This window comes from Actinia tenebrosa, unplaced genomic scaffold (genome assembly GCF_029948245.1).
Source record: "Actinia tenebrosa isolate PJP-AT-01 unplaced genomic scaffold, QUT_ActTen_1.0 PGA_scaffold1__47_contigs__length_23844297, whole genome shotgun sequence".
NCBI lineage: Eukaryota > Metazoa > Cnidaria > Anthozoa > Actiniaria > Actiniidae > Actinia > Actinia tenebrosa.
In genome coordinates, this window is record NW_028292578.1 from 13,999,371 (window position 1) to 14,017,319 (window position 17,949).

The 17,949-nt window shown below is 41.4% G+C and overlaps 1 protein-coding gene across 1 annotated transcript in view; it reads right to left on the minus strand.

The window, feature by feature from the left end:
• Positions 1 to 17,949, minus strand: part of LOC116294019 (uncharacterized) — a 119,569-nt gene that overhangs the window by 62,803 nt on the left and 38,817 nt on the right. The window contains 29 exon segments of the mRNA XM_089032471.1: positions 15 to 548; positions 808 to 834; positions 1,004 to 1,573; positions 1,668 to 2,004; positions 2,006 to 2,346; positions 2,804 to 3,352; positions 3,434 to 3,487; positions 3,557 to 4,195; positions 5,278 to 5,826; positions 5,908 to 5,955; positions 6,025 to 6,663; positions 6,942 to 7,490; positions 7,593 to 7,607; positions 8,037 to 8,678; positions 9,281 to 9,829; positions 10,082 to 10,135; positions 10,215 to 10,856; positions 11,126 to 11,674; positions 11,940 to 11,993; positions 12,073 to 12,714; positions 12,992 to 13,540; positions 13,643 to 13,657; positions 13,776 to 14,417; positions 14,572 to 15,120; positions 15,719 to 15,766; positions 15,882 to 16,442; positions 16,677 to 16,697; positions 16,991 to 17,026; positions 17,196 to 17,828. Coding sequence (XP_088888597.1) covers positions 15 to 548; positions 808 to 834; positions 1,004 to 1,573; positions 1,668 to 2,004; positions 2,006 to 2,346; positions 2,804 to 3,352; positions 3,434 to 3,487; positions 3,557 to 4,195; positions 5,278 to 5,826; positions 5,908 to 5,955; positions 6,025 to 6,663; positions 6,942 to 7,490; positions 7,593 to 7,607; positions 8,037 to 8,678; positions 9,281 to 9,829; positions 10,082 to 10,135; positions 10,215 to 10,856; positions 11,126 to 11,674; positions 11,940 to 11,993; positions 12,073 to 12,714; positions 12,992 to 13,540; positions 13,643 to 13,657; positions 13,776 to 14,417; positions 14,572 to 15,120; positions 15,719 to 15,766; positions 15,882 to 16,442; positions 16,677 to 16,697; positions 16,991 to 17,026; positions 17,196 to 17,828 — 11,037 coding nt within the window.

Below are 17,949 nucleotides of genomic sequence, written 5' to 3' on the forward strand. Positions count from 1 at the left end.
AACTAAGGCATTACCAGTACAGACTCTTGTCTTGAGGGAATTGACAATTTTAAGCAGGCTTGAGAAAGTTGCCATGTAGATATGTCTTCCATCAGTGGCAATCTTTCTCAGATTCCTTTCACTGATTCGTCTACCAATTCCGACAGCAAAGATCTCGACCTTTGCCTTCTTGAGCAGCTGGTTAGGACGAGTTACATCGTCACCGGGTTCTCCATCAGTGATAATCACTAAAGCTTTCCTTCTTCTTTTGTCGCGTTTGAATAACTGCATAGCTTTATTCATAGCCAATCCAGTCCTAGTTCCTCCCCGTGGATATGTAAGCCTTCGGAGCGCAGCGTCAAGGGTTTTTCCATTTGTATAGCGATTGAAGTTGAATGCGACTCTAACTCGTGAAGAATAGACTATAACAGCAACACGGCTGGTGGTTCGTGAGATGTGGAAGCTCTGAGCAATTCGTCTGAGCAAGGTCTTCATGCGTTGGAAGTTTCGTCTACCGACGCTACTTGAACCATCAACAGCAAATACGATATCAATCCTTTTCTGGCATCCTGGAAATGAATAAATAACATCACAGATCAGTCTATCGATACGCAATTGTATACCAACTGTAAATACATACGCCTTTCTCGCGCGGTAGCCATGTTGGTTTGCATAATAGATTCCACTACAAGTGGTCTCGCATTCAAGTGCTTGAGAATAAATTTATACGGGTGAAACAAAGTTTTTTATTCTCATGGCAGCCGCGTGATGAAGGTTCATGGGAATGCAAATCTAATATATATCAAATTATAATATATTACCACTTACCAGATGGTCCACTTGTTGGTGCAGCAGCTGAAAGATAATGTAAATAAAAGACATGAATAAAAATATTACCTCAAAAATTACTCCTTTTATAGGGGCTTCTCCTGTCTTTACTCTCTCTCTAAACCTTTATCAGTTACGTCGTTATACAGGGAGTACAAGTATGCATACATATGAATAAATAGAAATCAAAACTTACTTGGCTTGAACGGACTACATGCTAATCCCTTCAAAGGGAACAGCATAGAGCCTAGTAATAATTTCCTAAATCCAGTAACAAACACGTGTCGCCTTGTTGAAGCCACTTGGTAAAGTTGCTTACGTCTTAGCCTTCGACCGACACCAACCATTGCTACCTCTACTCCTTTCCTACGGAGCATAGCCGAGGGACGAAGTACAGAATCCACAGATATACCATCAGTTAACACCACGAGGAACCTTTTACGACCTCTATTAAGACCTCCTCTAAATAGGCGTCTTCCAGCGAAGTTAAGCCCGCGGCCTAGATAGGTCTTACCATGAGGATATCTTATCCTGTCTAAAGCTCGGTATATGCTCTTGTTATTTTTGTATCGGTTAAAACCAAATAACAAATGTGCTCTGGTGGAAAAGAGGACAACACCAGCTCTAGTTTGTCCACCCCTAAAGGGGAACAAACTCAAGAACACCTTCATGAAAGTAATGAGACGTCTGAAGTTGCCTTTAGCTTGGCGGATGATGCTTCCCGAACCGTCCAACAAGAAGCCAAGATCAACTCTTGATGCACAAACTAGAATCAACAAGGTTAAAAAAATGAGAAGGAACAATAAAAAAAAGAAATAAATACTGTTATTACATGAAGACAGTCCACATGACTACGTTACCTGGAGGGCGTGTGGTTGATGGTTTTACGGTTGGACGCGGTCTAAAGCATGTCCTCATTCGCATTCTGATTTCAGCTGCTGACAACGCTCTGCCAAATACTTGCATACAGGCAACGCGTCCTCTGAAGTACCGACGATCACCAGGTTTAGCACCAATCACAACTGCATAGTTTGTCGCTAGACCAGAATAGAATTTACCGATTCTCTTACGAGCGATTGGTCGAGAGTTCCTCCATAATGTAGCTATTCCTGTTCTGTGGTCGTATGTAGCAGCTATAAAGTTCCATCTTCCACGTTGAATGGATCGGCTCTTAAGGTATGGAGATCGCTTCTTTGTACCGACCAACAAATCGAACAAACAGCTCATTAGGTCTTGTCATCCACAGATGCACTCCCCATCCACGTGGGTTGAAATGGAAGATGGGTCCACTGCTCTCAGGATACACCCAGCCAACGATTGTGATCGATGATCTGGTATCCAAGCAACCAGAGTTGGGAATCAACACGTAACTGTTTCGTCTACCCTTGAAGTACAGAGCACCCTTAGGATGGCGATCTGGACCAGTGATGTAACGAACACCAACAAACTTGGCTGAGGGATTCCTGTTTCTACTTGTGTCACGTGCACCAGTGGCACTTGTCAATTGGTACAAAGCAACAGCACCCTTTTTAACAGTTACTGATAAAAGATACAAAAGATGACATCAGTTTTAAGATTACGCAAACAGTGATATCACAAATAGTTTTTTTCCTGTAAATTTAGTTTCTGATAGTCAACGCACATTGTGGTAGATCCAGTAAACTAGAAGTTAATAACAGAACCACGACGACTTCATTTACATATACAGAATGTCATCTACACTGTTTGAATCACGTTTCCCCCTTTTAAGGGAAACAAAAATCAATGCAGATTGCTAATAAGATGATAGACGAGATGCTATATGGCTGTAGAATACCCCCAAACCAGGTCACAGCGTAGGAAATACTGCTCAATTCACCTTACAGATTGTACAGGGCGCCAATATACACATACAATAGCACGGCACGGCGTGGCAATAGAGTAAAATATTCAATGTGATATTACAACTGATCTAGGCTTAAAATTCTAATAAGATATTTTAAAATATCTAACTTACCTCGTGGAGTTATGCAAATTTTTCTGGTCAATCGATTAGTGATCGAGACTAGTGATTTGTAGGAAACTAAAATAATATGGTTCCTTGTGGTTGCAATCTGATACATCTGTCTAATGCCTCCTCTACTTGTAATAACTGCGAAGATTTCCACTCCAATACCAACCAGAGATTTAGTTGGTCGTACAACTCTGTCAACGGATACACCGCTCGTCAGTACGATAAGAACTCTCTTTCTACCACACTGGGGTTTACCTACGAACAAGTATCTTTTGGCGTAGTTGAGAGCACTTCCGGTTCGTCGTTGTCCACGTAACAGTCTGATCCTACTCAATACTCCATACACGCTGCCACGTCCTCTGATTCTCGTCATGCTTAGGATACGTTGTTGGCGCGAGGAATAGATCACGATTCCGACACGTGTTTGTCGAGATGATACGACAAAGCGTCTGGTCATTTCTTTAACGAATCGACGAATGTGCCTAATGTTTGTTCTACCAACTCGTGACGACACGTCGATAAGGAAACCAAGATCAATACGACGTCTGCAAACTAAATAAAGTTCGCATCGATAATATTAGAAACATGATTTTATTGAACAGTTAATTTACTAAACAAGTTTAGTTATCTTACCTTTTATCGGTTGTGGTGGAGGTGTCGGTGGCGGAGTAGGAAGAGTTGGTTTTTCTGGAAAATAAACGTATAAAATGAACATGATATCCAGCAGTCATTAAACAAAAAAGCAAATCAACATACCTCTGAAGCATGTCTTCATTCGCATTCTGATTTCAGCAGCTGATAACGCTCTGCCAAATACTTGCATACAGGCAACACCTCCTCTGAAGTACCGACGATCACCAGGTTTAGCTCCAATCACAACTGCATAGTTTGTCGCTAGACCAGAATAGAATTTACCGATTCTCTTACGAGCGATTGGTCGGGAGTTTCTCCATAATGTTGCTATTCCTGTTCTGTGCTCGTATGTAGCAGCGATATAGTTCCATCTTCCACGTTGAATGGATCGGCTCTTAAGGTATGGAGATCGCTTCCTTTTACGACCAACAAATCGAACAAACAGCTCATTAGGTCTTGTCATCCACAGATGCACTCCCCATCCACGTGGGTTGAAATGGAAGATGGGTCCACTGCTCTCAGGATACACCCAGCCAACGATTGTGATCGATGATCTGGTATCCAAGCAACCAGAGTTGGGAATCAACACGTAACTGTTTCGTCTACCCTTGAAGTACAGAGCACCCTTAGGATGGCGATCTGGACCAGTGATGTAACGAACACCAACAAACTTGGCTGAGGGATTCCTGTTTCTACTTGTGTCACGTGCACCAGTGGCACTTGTCAGTTTGTACAAAGCAACAGCACCCTTTTTAACAGTTACTGATAAAAAAGTACAAAAGATGAAGTCAGTTTTATAATTACGGCCAGAGCAAAACTTGTCATCGCTTATCACCACCGCAAGTACAGCAGTGGCGCAGCTCAACGGGGTCAAACTGAAAGCATGTGAAGGCGCCTCTGGCATCTGCTATACAGCCCATGTATGAACCCGGAGCACAGCTCTAAGCACTATGAATTAGTTAGGGCTGATTTGAGAGGAGGTAGAAAAATTGGAAGGCCAGAAAAAGCCTCGCAATGATCACAAATTACGTTGTTATCGTAGTTGTTGTTGTTGTTGCAAATTTATTTGCTGATAAACAATGCATATAAACAATACACAGGCCGAAAGTCGATAACATAAACACATTGGATTCATTTGGGAATACAGTTAACTTTCTGCGTCGTTTAAATCATCGGTTAGAAAACAAAAATTTTCAACCATTTATTTGAATTTTAAGAATTTTAAGGAAACGAAAACAGCTGCTGAATAATAACAACTATATTAGAAAGGGTGCACCGTTACCATACTGATCATTTTCAGGTGGACCTTAAATGTTTTGATTAGTAATAAAACGATGAGCGAGGCGCCACAATACGGTAGAATATCTTCGGACCAGTCACAGTGGGATATGATGCTTTATATATAAAAAAAAAAAGCTTGTACACGGCATTTACATCCAGCTGAGCGGTGAATTTTTTTCAGCCAATCACAGCGAGTTTAGCTGTTTTGCCGCCAGCCCTTATTCTCAGGCTACTGTAAACCAACTTTTGTGTATTTTTCTGTTTTCTTTTGACTAAAATATGATATACGTGCCAACAGGAAGCAGAAATATGAAAAGCAAGAATAAAAACAGTTTTACTTTACCGACGCGTTTGCTTCGTTCTTTCAAGCTACAAAAATTCTTTTCAGAATTTTAAAAGGCCGGTCATTTTGACCACTCATGCTTTGGGCGCCGCGTCCACTGCTCAGCTGGATAGACATGACACGGCTTGGCACAGTGAGTCAATACCGTAAAATTCTCAGTCATACGAAACCTCCGCCAGCATTATAATTGTAATAAAATATTTCAAAGCATTTATCATACCTCGTGGAGTTATGCAAATCTTTCTGGTCAATCGATTAGTGATCGAGACTAGTGATTTGTAGGAAACAATAATAATATGGTCCTTTGTGGTTGCAATCTGATACATCTGTCTAATGCCTCCTCTACTTGTGATAACTGCGAAGATTTCCACTCCAATACCAACTAGAGATTTAGTAGGTCGAACAACTCTGTCAACGGATACACCGCTCGTCAGTACGATAAGAACTCTCTTTCTACCACACTGGGGTTTTCCTACAAACAGGTATCTCTTGGCGTAGTTGAGAGCACTTCCGGTTCGTCGTTTTCCTCTTAACAGTCTGATTCTCCTCAATACTCGATGCACGCTTCCACGTCCCCTGACTCTTGTCATGCTTAGGATACGTTGTTGGCGCGAGGAATAGATCACGATTCCGACACGTGTTTGTCGAGATGATACGACAAAGCGTCGCACCATCTCCTTAACGAAGAGACGAATGCTACGCATGTTTGTTCTACCAACTCGTGATGATACGTCGATAAGGAAACCAAGATCAATACGACGTCTGCAAACTAAATAAAGTTCGCATCGATAATATTAGAAACATGATTTTATTGAACAGTTAATTTACCAAGCAAGTTTAGTTATCTTACCTTTAATCGGTTGTGGTGGAGGTGTCGGTGGCGGCGTAGGAGGAATTGCTGGAAAATAAACGTATAAAATGAAGATGATATCCAGCAGTCATTAAACAAAAAAGCAAATCAACATACCTCTGAAGCATGTCTTCATTCGCATTCTGATTTCAGCAGCTGATAACGCTCTACCAAATACTTGCATACAGGCAACACGTCCTCTGAAGTACCGACGATCACCAGGTTTAGCACCAATCACAACTGCATAGTTTGTCGCTAGACCAGAATAGAATTTACCGATTCTCTTACGAGCGATTGGTCGGGAGTTTCTCCATAATGTAGCTATTCCTGTTCTGTGCTCGTATGTAGCAGCGATGTAGTTCCATCTTCCACGTTGAATGGATCGGCTCTTAAGGTATGGAGATCGCTTTCTTTTACGGCCCACAAATCGAACAAACAGCTCATTAGGTCTTGTCATCCACAGATGCACTCCCCATCCACGTGGGTTGAAATGGAAGATGGGTCCACTGCTCTCAGGATACACCCAGCCAACGATTGTGATCGATGATCTGGTATCCAAGCAACCAGAGTTGGGAATCAACACGTAACTGTTTCGTCTACCCTTGAAGTACAGAGCACCCTTAGGATGGCGATCTGGACCAGTGATGTAACGAACACCAACAAACTTAGCTGAGGGATTCCTGTTTCTACTTGTGTCACGTGCACCAGTGGCACTTGTCAGTTTGTACAAAGCAACAGCACCCTTTTTAACAGTAACTAAAAATACCAAATAATAGGAAAGAAAAAAAAAAGAATCAGGATTAAAGTGAAGAAACAATGATTAAGGGAATGAGGTGCGATTTGAAAATAAGTCACTACGGATAAAACTATATGTGGACTATGATGACGCAATTTCGTTTTGGTTAATTGTTATTGAATTCCGATACGAAAATAGATTGTAGATCGTGAAATGGTTTGCCTATTAACATCATTATACCAGTGTAATAAAAATCAGGTTCACCTGTTCAACCAATAACAAAAATGAATATGTTTACCTCTTGGAGTTACGCAAATCTTGTTCTTTAGACGATCATTGATGAATACCAAAGTACTGTATGATGTACTGAACACATGCCCTCTTGTTGTTGCGATCAATCGTAGCTGTCTAACAACTGACCGTTTAGTAGCAACCACAAAGATTTCAACACCAATTCCAACTAAAGATTTCGATGGTTTAACTATCCTATCCACAGAAACACCACCCGTCAGTACAATAAGAACTCTCTTTCTACCACACTGGGGTTTTCCTACAAACAGGTATCTCTTGGCGTATTTGAGAGCACGTCCGGTTCGTCGTTGTCCTCGTAACAGTCTGATTCTCCTCAATACTCGATACACGCTGCCACGTCCCCTGACTCTTGTCATGCTTAGGATACGTTGTTGGCGTGAGGAATAGATTACGATTCCGACACGTGTTTGTCGAGATGATACGACAAAGCGTCGCACCATGTCCTTAACGAATTTTCTGATGTAGCGAATGTTCTGACGACCAACACGAGATGAGACATCAATGAGGAAACCAAGGTCAACTCGGCGATTGCAAACTAAAGTCAATGTTGAAATTAGTGATCATTAAAGATTTGATATTAGTATAAGGAATTCAGCAATAATTAATCGAGTAACAAATGGTTAAATGATGCTCTTACCTTTGGGTGGTGGAGCTGATTATCATCATTTTTGAAAGAAAATAAAAAAAATAAAACATTAGTGCTCACTTAAGTTGTAAACTAAATTAGCTTTTCGTCACGTCTACAATCTCGCTCTATTATAGACCGATATTATGAAGGACTTAGAACATATTTATCCAAGGATGGACGTACACCATAGCATTAAGTATATTTCGAGGTCCTTCATGAAAATCACTTTTGGTGATGTTGTTACCTCACGAAATATATATATTATTATTATTATATTATAGCAAAATATACCAACATTGTTTATTATTAATTGCATATATAAATAAAGCTAGTTTCCAATTGGGCCGAAGAAGAAATGAACTGTAATCAATAGCAGCGAAAGACAATTTGCACGACATAACAGACATTCCATACCAAGAAACCTATCGGTGAAGTCTACCAACCATACATTACCTGGTCTGAAGCAGGACTTCATGCGTGCTCTTATCTCACGTGCATTTAGTGCTCTGCCAAATACTTGCATACAGGCAACACGTCCTCGGAAGTACCGACGATCACCAGGTTTAGCACCAATCACAACTGCATAGTTTGTCGCTAGACCAGAATAGAATTTACCGATTCTCTTACGAGCGATTGGTCGGGAGTTCCTCCATAATGTTGCTATTCCTGTTCTGTGGTCGTATGTTGCAGCGATATAATTCCATCTTCCACGTTGAATGGATCGGCTCTTAAGGTATGGAGATCGCTTTCTTTTACGGCCAACAAATCGAACAAACAGCTCATTAGGTCTTGTCATCCACAGATGCACTCCCCATCCACGTGGGTTGAAATGGAAGATGGGTCCACTGCTCTCAGGATACACCCAGCCAACGATTGTGATCGATGATCTGGTATCCAAGCAACCAGAGTTGGGGATCAACACGTAACTGTTTCGCCTACCCTTGAAGTAAAGAGCACCCTTAGGATGGCGATCTGGACCAGTGATGTAACGAACACCAACAAACTTGGCTGCGGGATTCCTGTTTCTACTGACGTCACGAGGTCCAGTGGCACTAGACAACTTGTACCATGCAACTGCTCCTTTTGCGACGACAACTATAGCAAATATAATCCGATTATTGAAATAAAGTTGATTTTTCATTCGGTTCTTCAAGGGCTTTTTAAATCTAATAAAGCTTTGGATAACATTTCCAATCATTTTCACGGGATGAAAGAGCCCTTCAAATGTGGTGTGTAAAGCGTATGTTTTGTGTGGCCCCTAACGGAGAAAACAAAAGAATTTTCTACTTTGTTGGGGAATGGAAAAGCAATCGCCTCTCACTTCTCGGGTCTGGGGTTCGAATTTCAGTCCCTCCATGTGAGCTGAGCTGGTTGGTTCTCTTTATGACACCGAGAGTTTCTCCGGTCCTCCAGTTTTTCCTCCCTCCTCTCAAAATCAACCCTAACTGATTTAGACTAGTTGGAGCTCGCCTCCGGGGACATACATGGGCATGCTTCACATGCTTCCTGTGCCAACCCGTTAAGCTGCGCCACTGATATACTTGCGGTGGTGATAAGCGATGACAATTTATTTGCTACTATGCTATCGGATCCCCACTATCAACATGTTTAAAGACATACAAAACCTTATTAGTCCCAGGTTTACCTAGAAAAACTAATCCCATTTACTAGGACTACTTACTGTGTCACAATCTTACCTTTAGGTGAAACGCATATCTGACTAGACATACGAGCCACAATATTGATCAGTCGTGCATAGGCCATCGTAACCACGTGAAGTCTTGAAGTGGCAATCTGGTGCATTTGTTTTCGTCCACCTTTGTTAGGCACCACGACAAAGATCTCAACACCGATGTTTTCCAAGGATTTCGCTGGTCGTCTGACTCCATCTGCAGATGCTCCAGTCGTAAGTACAATAAGGACTCTCTTTCTACCACATTTGGGTTTTCCTTCAAACAAGTATCTTTTGGCATAGCGCAAACCACTTCCAGTTCGTCTTCGGCCTCGTCTGATTTGGATTCGTCCAAGAGCTCTGTTAACATCTCGGTTTGATCTCGCACGGGTTAGCCTGATGATTCTTCGCTGACGGGAAGAATAGGTGACAATTCCGACACGAGTTAGACGCGAGGTAACTCTAAACCGTCGAACCATCTCTTTAACGTAGAGACGAATGTATTTTATATTGGTACGACCAACTCGTGAAGAAACGTCAATAAGGAAACCAAGGTCGATACGGCGATTGCATACTAGATAACAACAACAACAAAATAAGAATGTCAGTAGAATTCGTATTTCTAACCTCGAGCGAGGTAAATGTAAAAAAAGGCGTTATAGAGGGTGTCTCTGTAAGTACATGGTGGATCCCCCTTCCTTAATGAAAAGAAAAAGTTTGTTTGTGTTGCAAATTATGTAAATAAAATTCAAAAACAATTTAGCATAAGCCTTTATTTGTTCCAATCGATTATGCTGACAAATAAAAGCAACTGTATATCTCCTACCTTTGGGTGACGCTGTGGGTGGAGGACGCGTTGGTTTAGGTGGTACCGGAGGTACTAAAAATAAAACACGGGAAATATATGTATAAGTAACAGTAAACAAAGAGAACCATAAGTAATTAATCAATGTAAATACCTGGTCTGAAGCATGTCTTCATTCGCATTCTGATTTCAGCAGCTGACAACGCTCTGCCAAATACTTGCATACAGGCAACACGTCCTCTGAAGTACCGACGATCACCAGGTTTAGCTCCAATCACAACTGCATAATTTGTCGCTAGACCAGAATAGAATTTACCGATTCTCTTACGAGCGATTGGTCGGGAGTTTCTCCATAATGTTGCTATTCCTGTTCTGTGGTCGTATGTAGCAGCGATATAATTCCATCTTCCACGTTGAATGGATCGGCTCTTAAGGTATGGAGATCGCTTTCTTTTACGGCCCACAAATCGAACAAACAGCTCATTAGGTCTTGTCATCCACAGATGCACTCCCCATCCACGTGGGTTGAAATGGAAGATGGGTCCACTGCTCTCAGGGTACACCCAGCCAACGATTGTGATCGATGATCTGGTATCCAAACAACCAGAGTTGGGGATCAACACGTAACTGTTTCGTCTACCCTTGAAGTAAAGAGCACCCTTAGGATGGCGATCTGGACCAGTGATGTAACGAACGCCAACAAACTTGGCTGCGGGATTCCTGTTTCTACTGACATCACGAGGTCCAGTGGCACTTGACAACTTGTACCATGCAACTGCTCCTTTTGCGACGATAACTATAGCAAATTTAATCGGATTTTAAGATAAATTTGAAAAACTCATTCTATACCTATAGGTCATTTTTCATTCGGTTCTTAAAGGGCTTATCAAATCTAATAAAGCTTTGGATAACACTCCCATGCATTTTCCTTTGCGACGGAAAGAGACCTTTAACGGAGTAAACAAAAGACCTTTGTTACTATACTACCAGAACCATACTATCGTTATGTTAACTTAGAAAACTTAAACCCATTTACTAGGATTACTTTCTATGTCAAAAGCTTACCTTTAGGTGAAACGCATATCTGACTAGACATACGAGCCACAATATTGATCAGTCGTGCATAGGCCATCGTAACCACGTGAAGTCTTGAAGTGGCAATCTGGTGCATTTGTTTTCGTCCACCTTTGTTAGGCACCACGACAAAGATCTCAACACCGATGTTTTCCAAGGATTTCGCTGGTCGTCTGACTCCATCTGCAGATGCTCCAGTCGTAAGTACAATAAGGACTCTCTTTCTACCACATTTGGGTTTTCCTTCAAACAAGTATCTTTTGGCATAGCGCAAACCACTTCCAGTTCGTCTTCGGCCTCGTCTGATTTGGATTCGTCCAAGAGCTCTGTTAACATCTCGGTTCGATCTCGCACGGGTTAGCCTGATGATTCTTCGCTGACGGGAAGAATAGGTGACAATTCCGACACGAGTTAGACGCGAGGTAACTCTAAACCGTCGAACCATCTCTTTAACGTAGAGACGAATGTATTTTATATTGGTACGACCAACTCGTGAAGAAACGTCAATAAGGAAACCAAGGTCGATACGGCGATTGCATACTACATAACAACAACAACAAAATAAGGATGTCAATAAAATTTGTAGTTTTGTAGTTACTGAAGTAAATTCTGCAAAAGCCAATTAGCCAAATGTAGAAAAAATCGTTACGGACTTCTGATAGAACTGACTGGATCTCCCCTCCCTAGGAAAATCTATTTTATTTTGTTTGTTTTGCAAATTTTGTAAAGAAATTTAGAATCGGTAAGATAGCACTAATCTACATCTGTTCCAAGCAATTATACTAAGCAATTGTATATCTCCTACCTTTGGGTGACGCTGTGGGTGGAGGACGCGTTGGTTTAGGTGGTACCGGAGGTACTAAAAATAAAACACGGGAAATATATGTATAAGTAACAGTAAACAAAGAGAACGGTAAATAATTAATCGATGTAAATACCTGGTCTAAAGCATGTCTTCATTCGCATTCTGATTTCAGCAGCTGACAACGCTCTGCCAAATACTTGCATACAGGCAACACGTCCTCTGAAGTACCGACGATCACCAGGTTTAGCTCCAATCACAACTGCATAATTTGTCGCTAGACCAGAATAGAATTTACCGATTCTCTTACGAGCGATTGGTCGGGAGTTTCTCCATAATGTTGCTATTCCTGTTCTGTGGTCGTATGTAGCAGCGATATAGTTCCATCTTCCACGTTGAATGGATCGGCTCTTAAGGTATGGAGATCGCTTTCTTTTACGGCCCACAAATCGAACAAACAGCTCATTAGGTCTTGTCATCCACAGATGCACTCCCCATCCACGTGGGTTGAAATGGAAGATGGGTCCACTGCTCTCAGGATACACCCAGCCAACGATTGTGATCGATGATCTGGTATCCAAACAACCAGAGTTGGGGATCAACACGTAACTGTTTCGTCTACCCTTGAAGTACAGAGCTCCCTGAGGATGGCGATCTGGACCAGTGATGTAACGAACACCAACAAACTTAGCTGCGGTATTCCTGTTTCTACTGACGTCACGCCTTCCAGTGGCACTTGTCAGTTTGTACAAAGCAACAGCACCCTTGATGACGTTCACTGCAAATAGAGTATAAAATATAATAGCAAATGAACTTCTTGTATTTAACAATGTGAGGTTGATTGAAATCAAATGGTGAATTTACTGCGAATTAACAACCAATGAAATGCCCTCTAATTCATTACCCTTTAAAACTTATCTAATAAACAGTAACAATGTCTTTATGGCTAAATACTCAACAACATTTGAATACCCAGCCAACAGATGTCACCACCTCTTTGCTTTACATTTCGTCACAAAGTAATATCCAGGAATGTATTTGGACGGAGTCCTTACCTCTAGGAGTAATGCAGATTTTATTTTTCAGACGATCAGTAATTGAAACCAAAGTACTGTATGACGCATAGATGAGATGGCTTCTTGTTGTCGTAATTCGTTGCATTTGTCGAACGCCTCCATGTGTAGCAACAACAGCGAAGATCTCAACACCAATACCAACCAGAGATTTGGTTGGTCGTACAACTCTGTCAACGGATACACCGCCCGTCAGTACAATAAGTACTCTCTTTCTACCACACTGGGGTTTTCCTACAAACAGGTATCTCTTGGCGTAGTTGAGAGCACTTCCGCTTCGTCGTTGTCCTCGTAACAGTCTGATTCTTCTCAATACTCGATACACGCTGCCACGTCCCCTGACTCTCGTCATGCTTAGGATACGTTGCTGGCGTGAGGAATAGATCACGATTCCGACACGTATTTGTCGAGATGATATGACAAAGCGTCGCACCATGTCCTTGACGAACAGACGAATGCTACGGATGTTGTGTCGACCAACACGAGATGATACATCAATGAGGAAACCAAGGTCAACGCGACGATTGCATACTGAATGAGAACAAATTTGAAAGATTAGACAAGAAAAAGATAAGAGGTTTTACAATTGATATCAAGAGAAAAACATTACGAGCTTCCCCTCTATATGGTTACCTTTTGGTGGTGGTGCTGTTGTTGAATCCACAGCGAAAAAAGTCAACAGAAAAAAAACACATTAGTAGTTATAATCATATATATTAGTTTTTCAAAGAAAGCCAAAAATGCGACTGTAGACACCAAACATTACCTGGTCTGAAGCAGGACTTCATGCGTGCTCTTATCTCACGTGCATTTAGTGCTCTACCAAATACTTGCATACAGGCAATACGTCCTCTGAAGTACCGACGATCACCAGGTTTAGCACCAATCACAACTGCATAATTTGTCGCTAGACCAGAATAGAATTTACCAATTCTCTTACGAGCGATTGGTCGGGAGTTCCTCCATAATGTTGCTATTCCTGTTCTGTGCTCGTATGTTGCAGCGATATAATTCCATCTTCCACGTTGAATGGATCGGCTCTTAAGGTATGGAGATCGCTTCCTTTTACGACCAACAAATCGAACAAACAGCTCATTAGGTCTTGTCATCCACAGATGCACTCCCCATCCACGTGGGTTGAAATGGAAGATGGGTCCACTGCTCTCAGGGTACACCCAGCCAACGATTGTGATCGATGATCTGGTATCCAAGCAACCAGAGTTGGGGATCAACACGTAACTGTTTCGTCTACCCTTGAAGTAAAGAGCACCCTTAGGATGGCGATCTGGACCATAAGTATAACGAACACCAACAAACTTGGCTGAGGGATTCCTGTTTCTACTTGTGTCACGTGGTCCAGTGGCACTTGTCAGTTTGTACCATGCAACAGCTCCTTTCTTTACGATGACTTTAAAGAAAATGTAGAAAAAGTAAAATACTGAGTTACTTAAACTTGATTGCTGATCGAAAAGATAACATTCAAAGACATATCCGCCTCGATAGATGACATCACTTATTGACACATACATACTCACACAATGAATTAAAACAAGCCTACTTACCTCGAGGTGACACACATATCTTCTTGGATACACGAGCAACAACTCTGATGAGAGATCTGTATAATGTCATGATGATATGCTGTCTACTTGTAGCCATTTGTATTATCTGTCTGAAGCCTCTTCGCTGAGTGGTAACGACAAAGATCTCCACGCCAATGCTTACTAAAGATTTGGTAGGTCGTACGACCCTGTCCACGGATACTCCGCTTGTCAAAACAACAAGGACCCTCTTTCTACCACACTGGGGTTTTCCTGTAAACAGGTATCTCTTGGCGTAGTTGAGGGCTTTTCCGGTTTGTCTGCGTCCGCGCTTGATCCTGATTCTTCTTAATACCCGTAAAACGCTAGCACGGCTTCTGGCTCCAGTTAGACTAATAAGTCGCTTTGTACGGGATGAATATATAGCGATACTGACACGCGTTTGTCGTGGAGACACCACAAAGCTCTTGACAAGAACTTTTACAAACTGTCTAATGTAGCGGATGTTTGTTCGACGGACTTGGGACGATACGTCGATGAGGAAACTAAGATCAACGCGACGTCTGCAAACTATAAGGGTGGCATGAGATTAGTCAAAATGTATCAGATTCGCTATTTAACTATTTTCTTTCAGCTTTTTCATTCATTTTTAGTCCAGGTTCGCGTCTAATTGCAAGTGACGTGTGCAGAACCTTAATTAACACTGGTGGGAAAGCGTAAAAAGGCTGCGTGCGAACAATGCACGCGAACGTCCTTAAACGCGCATGCAAATTAGTCAGGGAAAAACAGTTACGGATCATCACAAAAAAGTATCAAATTATAAGTTACAATAATGGTTTTGGGAATAAAGTAATGATATTTTTTCATATTTCAACAATAGCAAAACGTAATGATTAGAATAGTGACAGCGATGATAAAAACCCGGCATTTTTTTAAGTGCGGGAAAAAAGGAATAAAAACCATATTAAATTGAAGCTCGCAGTGAATAAAATAACTTAGGCTGATAACATAAACAAGAAACACAGAAGAAGAAAACGAGAAGTCGTGGCGATTTTAACCCTCTGGAGGGCATCCTCTTAGTATCGTCATGGTTTCCGCTAACATTATGTTAGTGCAAGATTTTTTGGGCTTCTTCCACAATGATATTCAATTTTTTGGATTCACTTACTGGGAGGTGCTGGAGGTGGTTTAGGCGTTGGTGGAGGAGATGGATTTGCTAAAAAGAAAAAAAATATGGTAATACATTGTAGTCTTGTTGGTTGATATGACAAGAGACTTATGACAAGCTATTTTTGCAAAGTTCAATCAAGATGACAACAAGCAATACTTACTTGGTTTAATTATACAAATGCGGGTTTTTAGGCCCACCATTAGCGTTGGCAGCTGGCTAAACGAAGCTTTAATGATGTGACTTCCATCACTTGCAATTTGCCTCAGTTGCTGTCGTCGGTAGGATTTACCGACAGCAATCGTGAACACTTCGGCTCCAGCTTTCTTAAGACCAAGCGCAGGTCCTTTGACAGAATCTTGTGAGATTCCATCTGTCAGAAGAATAAGCACTCGCTTTCGGGTTTTGGGTGTACGTCCCCTGAACAGGTTCCTAAGGATGGAGCGTAAAGCTTTTCCTGTCATTGTACCACCACCAGGATAGCGTACTCTGCCAATAGCTCTTAACACAGACCGTTTTGTTCGATAGCGGTTCAATCGGAAGATCCTGTACGGCCGTGACCCATAGATGACCATTCCAACACGAGTGTGACGACTTGAGATTTTAAAGAAGCTCACAAAAGATCTTATGAAATTGATTAGGCGTTCAAAGTTCTGTTTTCCGCGACGTACGATGCTTCCTGATCCATCGACTAAGAATCCCAGGTCAATAGGAAGTGTACACTCTGAAAATGAAAACATATAAATATTGCGTAAGCTATTGGAATACGATATCCAACATAAAAAATCAACCACACCCTAAACCATTGTTTGATGTAGGTTCTCAAATTCTTTGGAAAACCCAGAAAGGGGCTGAATTATAAACCCGGGATAGGTTTTTAATTACACGGATATATCGTAAGCACTCTATTTCCAAAAGAACAAAGCAGCTTGATACAGGCGACATAGAGACTTCTTACCGTCAGTTCGCGGTGTTGGTCCTAGAATAAAAAAAAGGAAAACGATAATTAAGATTATCCTAGTCTTTTCAAAATTTCAATTTTAATTTCAATTCGTGTTCTGATTGGGTTCTGTGTTGTTGGTTTGTCCTATTTCTCCCGACTTTCTTGAGCGCGCATTCCAAATAATAAAATAATAATGAGGGAGTGGAATCCACACTCAATTGACTGATGAAGACTGTGCGATACAGTTGAAATATCTCGTATAATCTATTATAATTCTTGCTCTGAGTCCAAGAATCATATATTCATTGATAATGATAATTAGGGCTTACGTTTTGTAGGCCTGGCTGTCGGTGTGGTTGGTCTTACTGTAAAGCAATAAAATAGGAAAAATAATTTTTAATATTAACGAATTTTTTTAAATATAACAGATGTTTTACCTTTAAATATGAATTCAAATTTAATTGCATCATTTATCAAATCTTTTTTTTTCCAAAAGTTGTAACCAAAAGAAGTCTGATTATAAGTATATGTTACCTTTGAAGCACCGTCTTTGCGCATGTCGTATTTGCCTTTCATTAAGAGCAGCACTGTACACTTGAATACAGAACAGTCTTCCACGGAAGTATCGTCTGTCTCCTTTTCTAGCACCAATTCTGATTGGATAATTAGTTGCCAGTTCAAACCTTCCAATCTTTCTCCTTGCAACAGGCCTCGAGCCGACCCACAGTGTTGCGATACCTCGATTGTAATCATAGGTTGCACCAATGTAGTTCCAAGCGCGGTAGGCGAGTGGTCTTCTGTCAGAAGAGATGGATTGTGTAAATCGTTTATCGCGACGGACGAATCGAACGAAAAGTACTCTGGGTCTTGTCATCCACAAGTGAACGCCAAAGCCGCCTATATCATAATTAAAGATTGGACCAGATTTTCCCTCGTGATAAACCCAAGCAAGGATGGTCATTGAGCGTCTAGCATCAAGCTTTCCTCTGTTTGGAATCTCAATGTAGCTACTGGGTTCTCCTAAGAACTGAGTGGAGCCATCCACACGACCGTCTGGGCCTGGTGCTGGTCTGGTGTTGACTAATCGACCTGGTGGACTGTGCTTTGTTACGTCCGTTCCGCCATGAAGTTTGTCCAGCGGGAAGATAGCAACAATGTGAGGAAGTTCTAAAACAAATTTAAAAAAATTGGCATCAGGGGCTTTGAAAATAATAACAAAATGTCGTCACAGAGCATGGTGCAGCCTCAAGAAAGAAATCGAACAATTCTCTCAAAAAGAACAGATTCA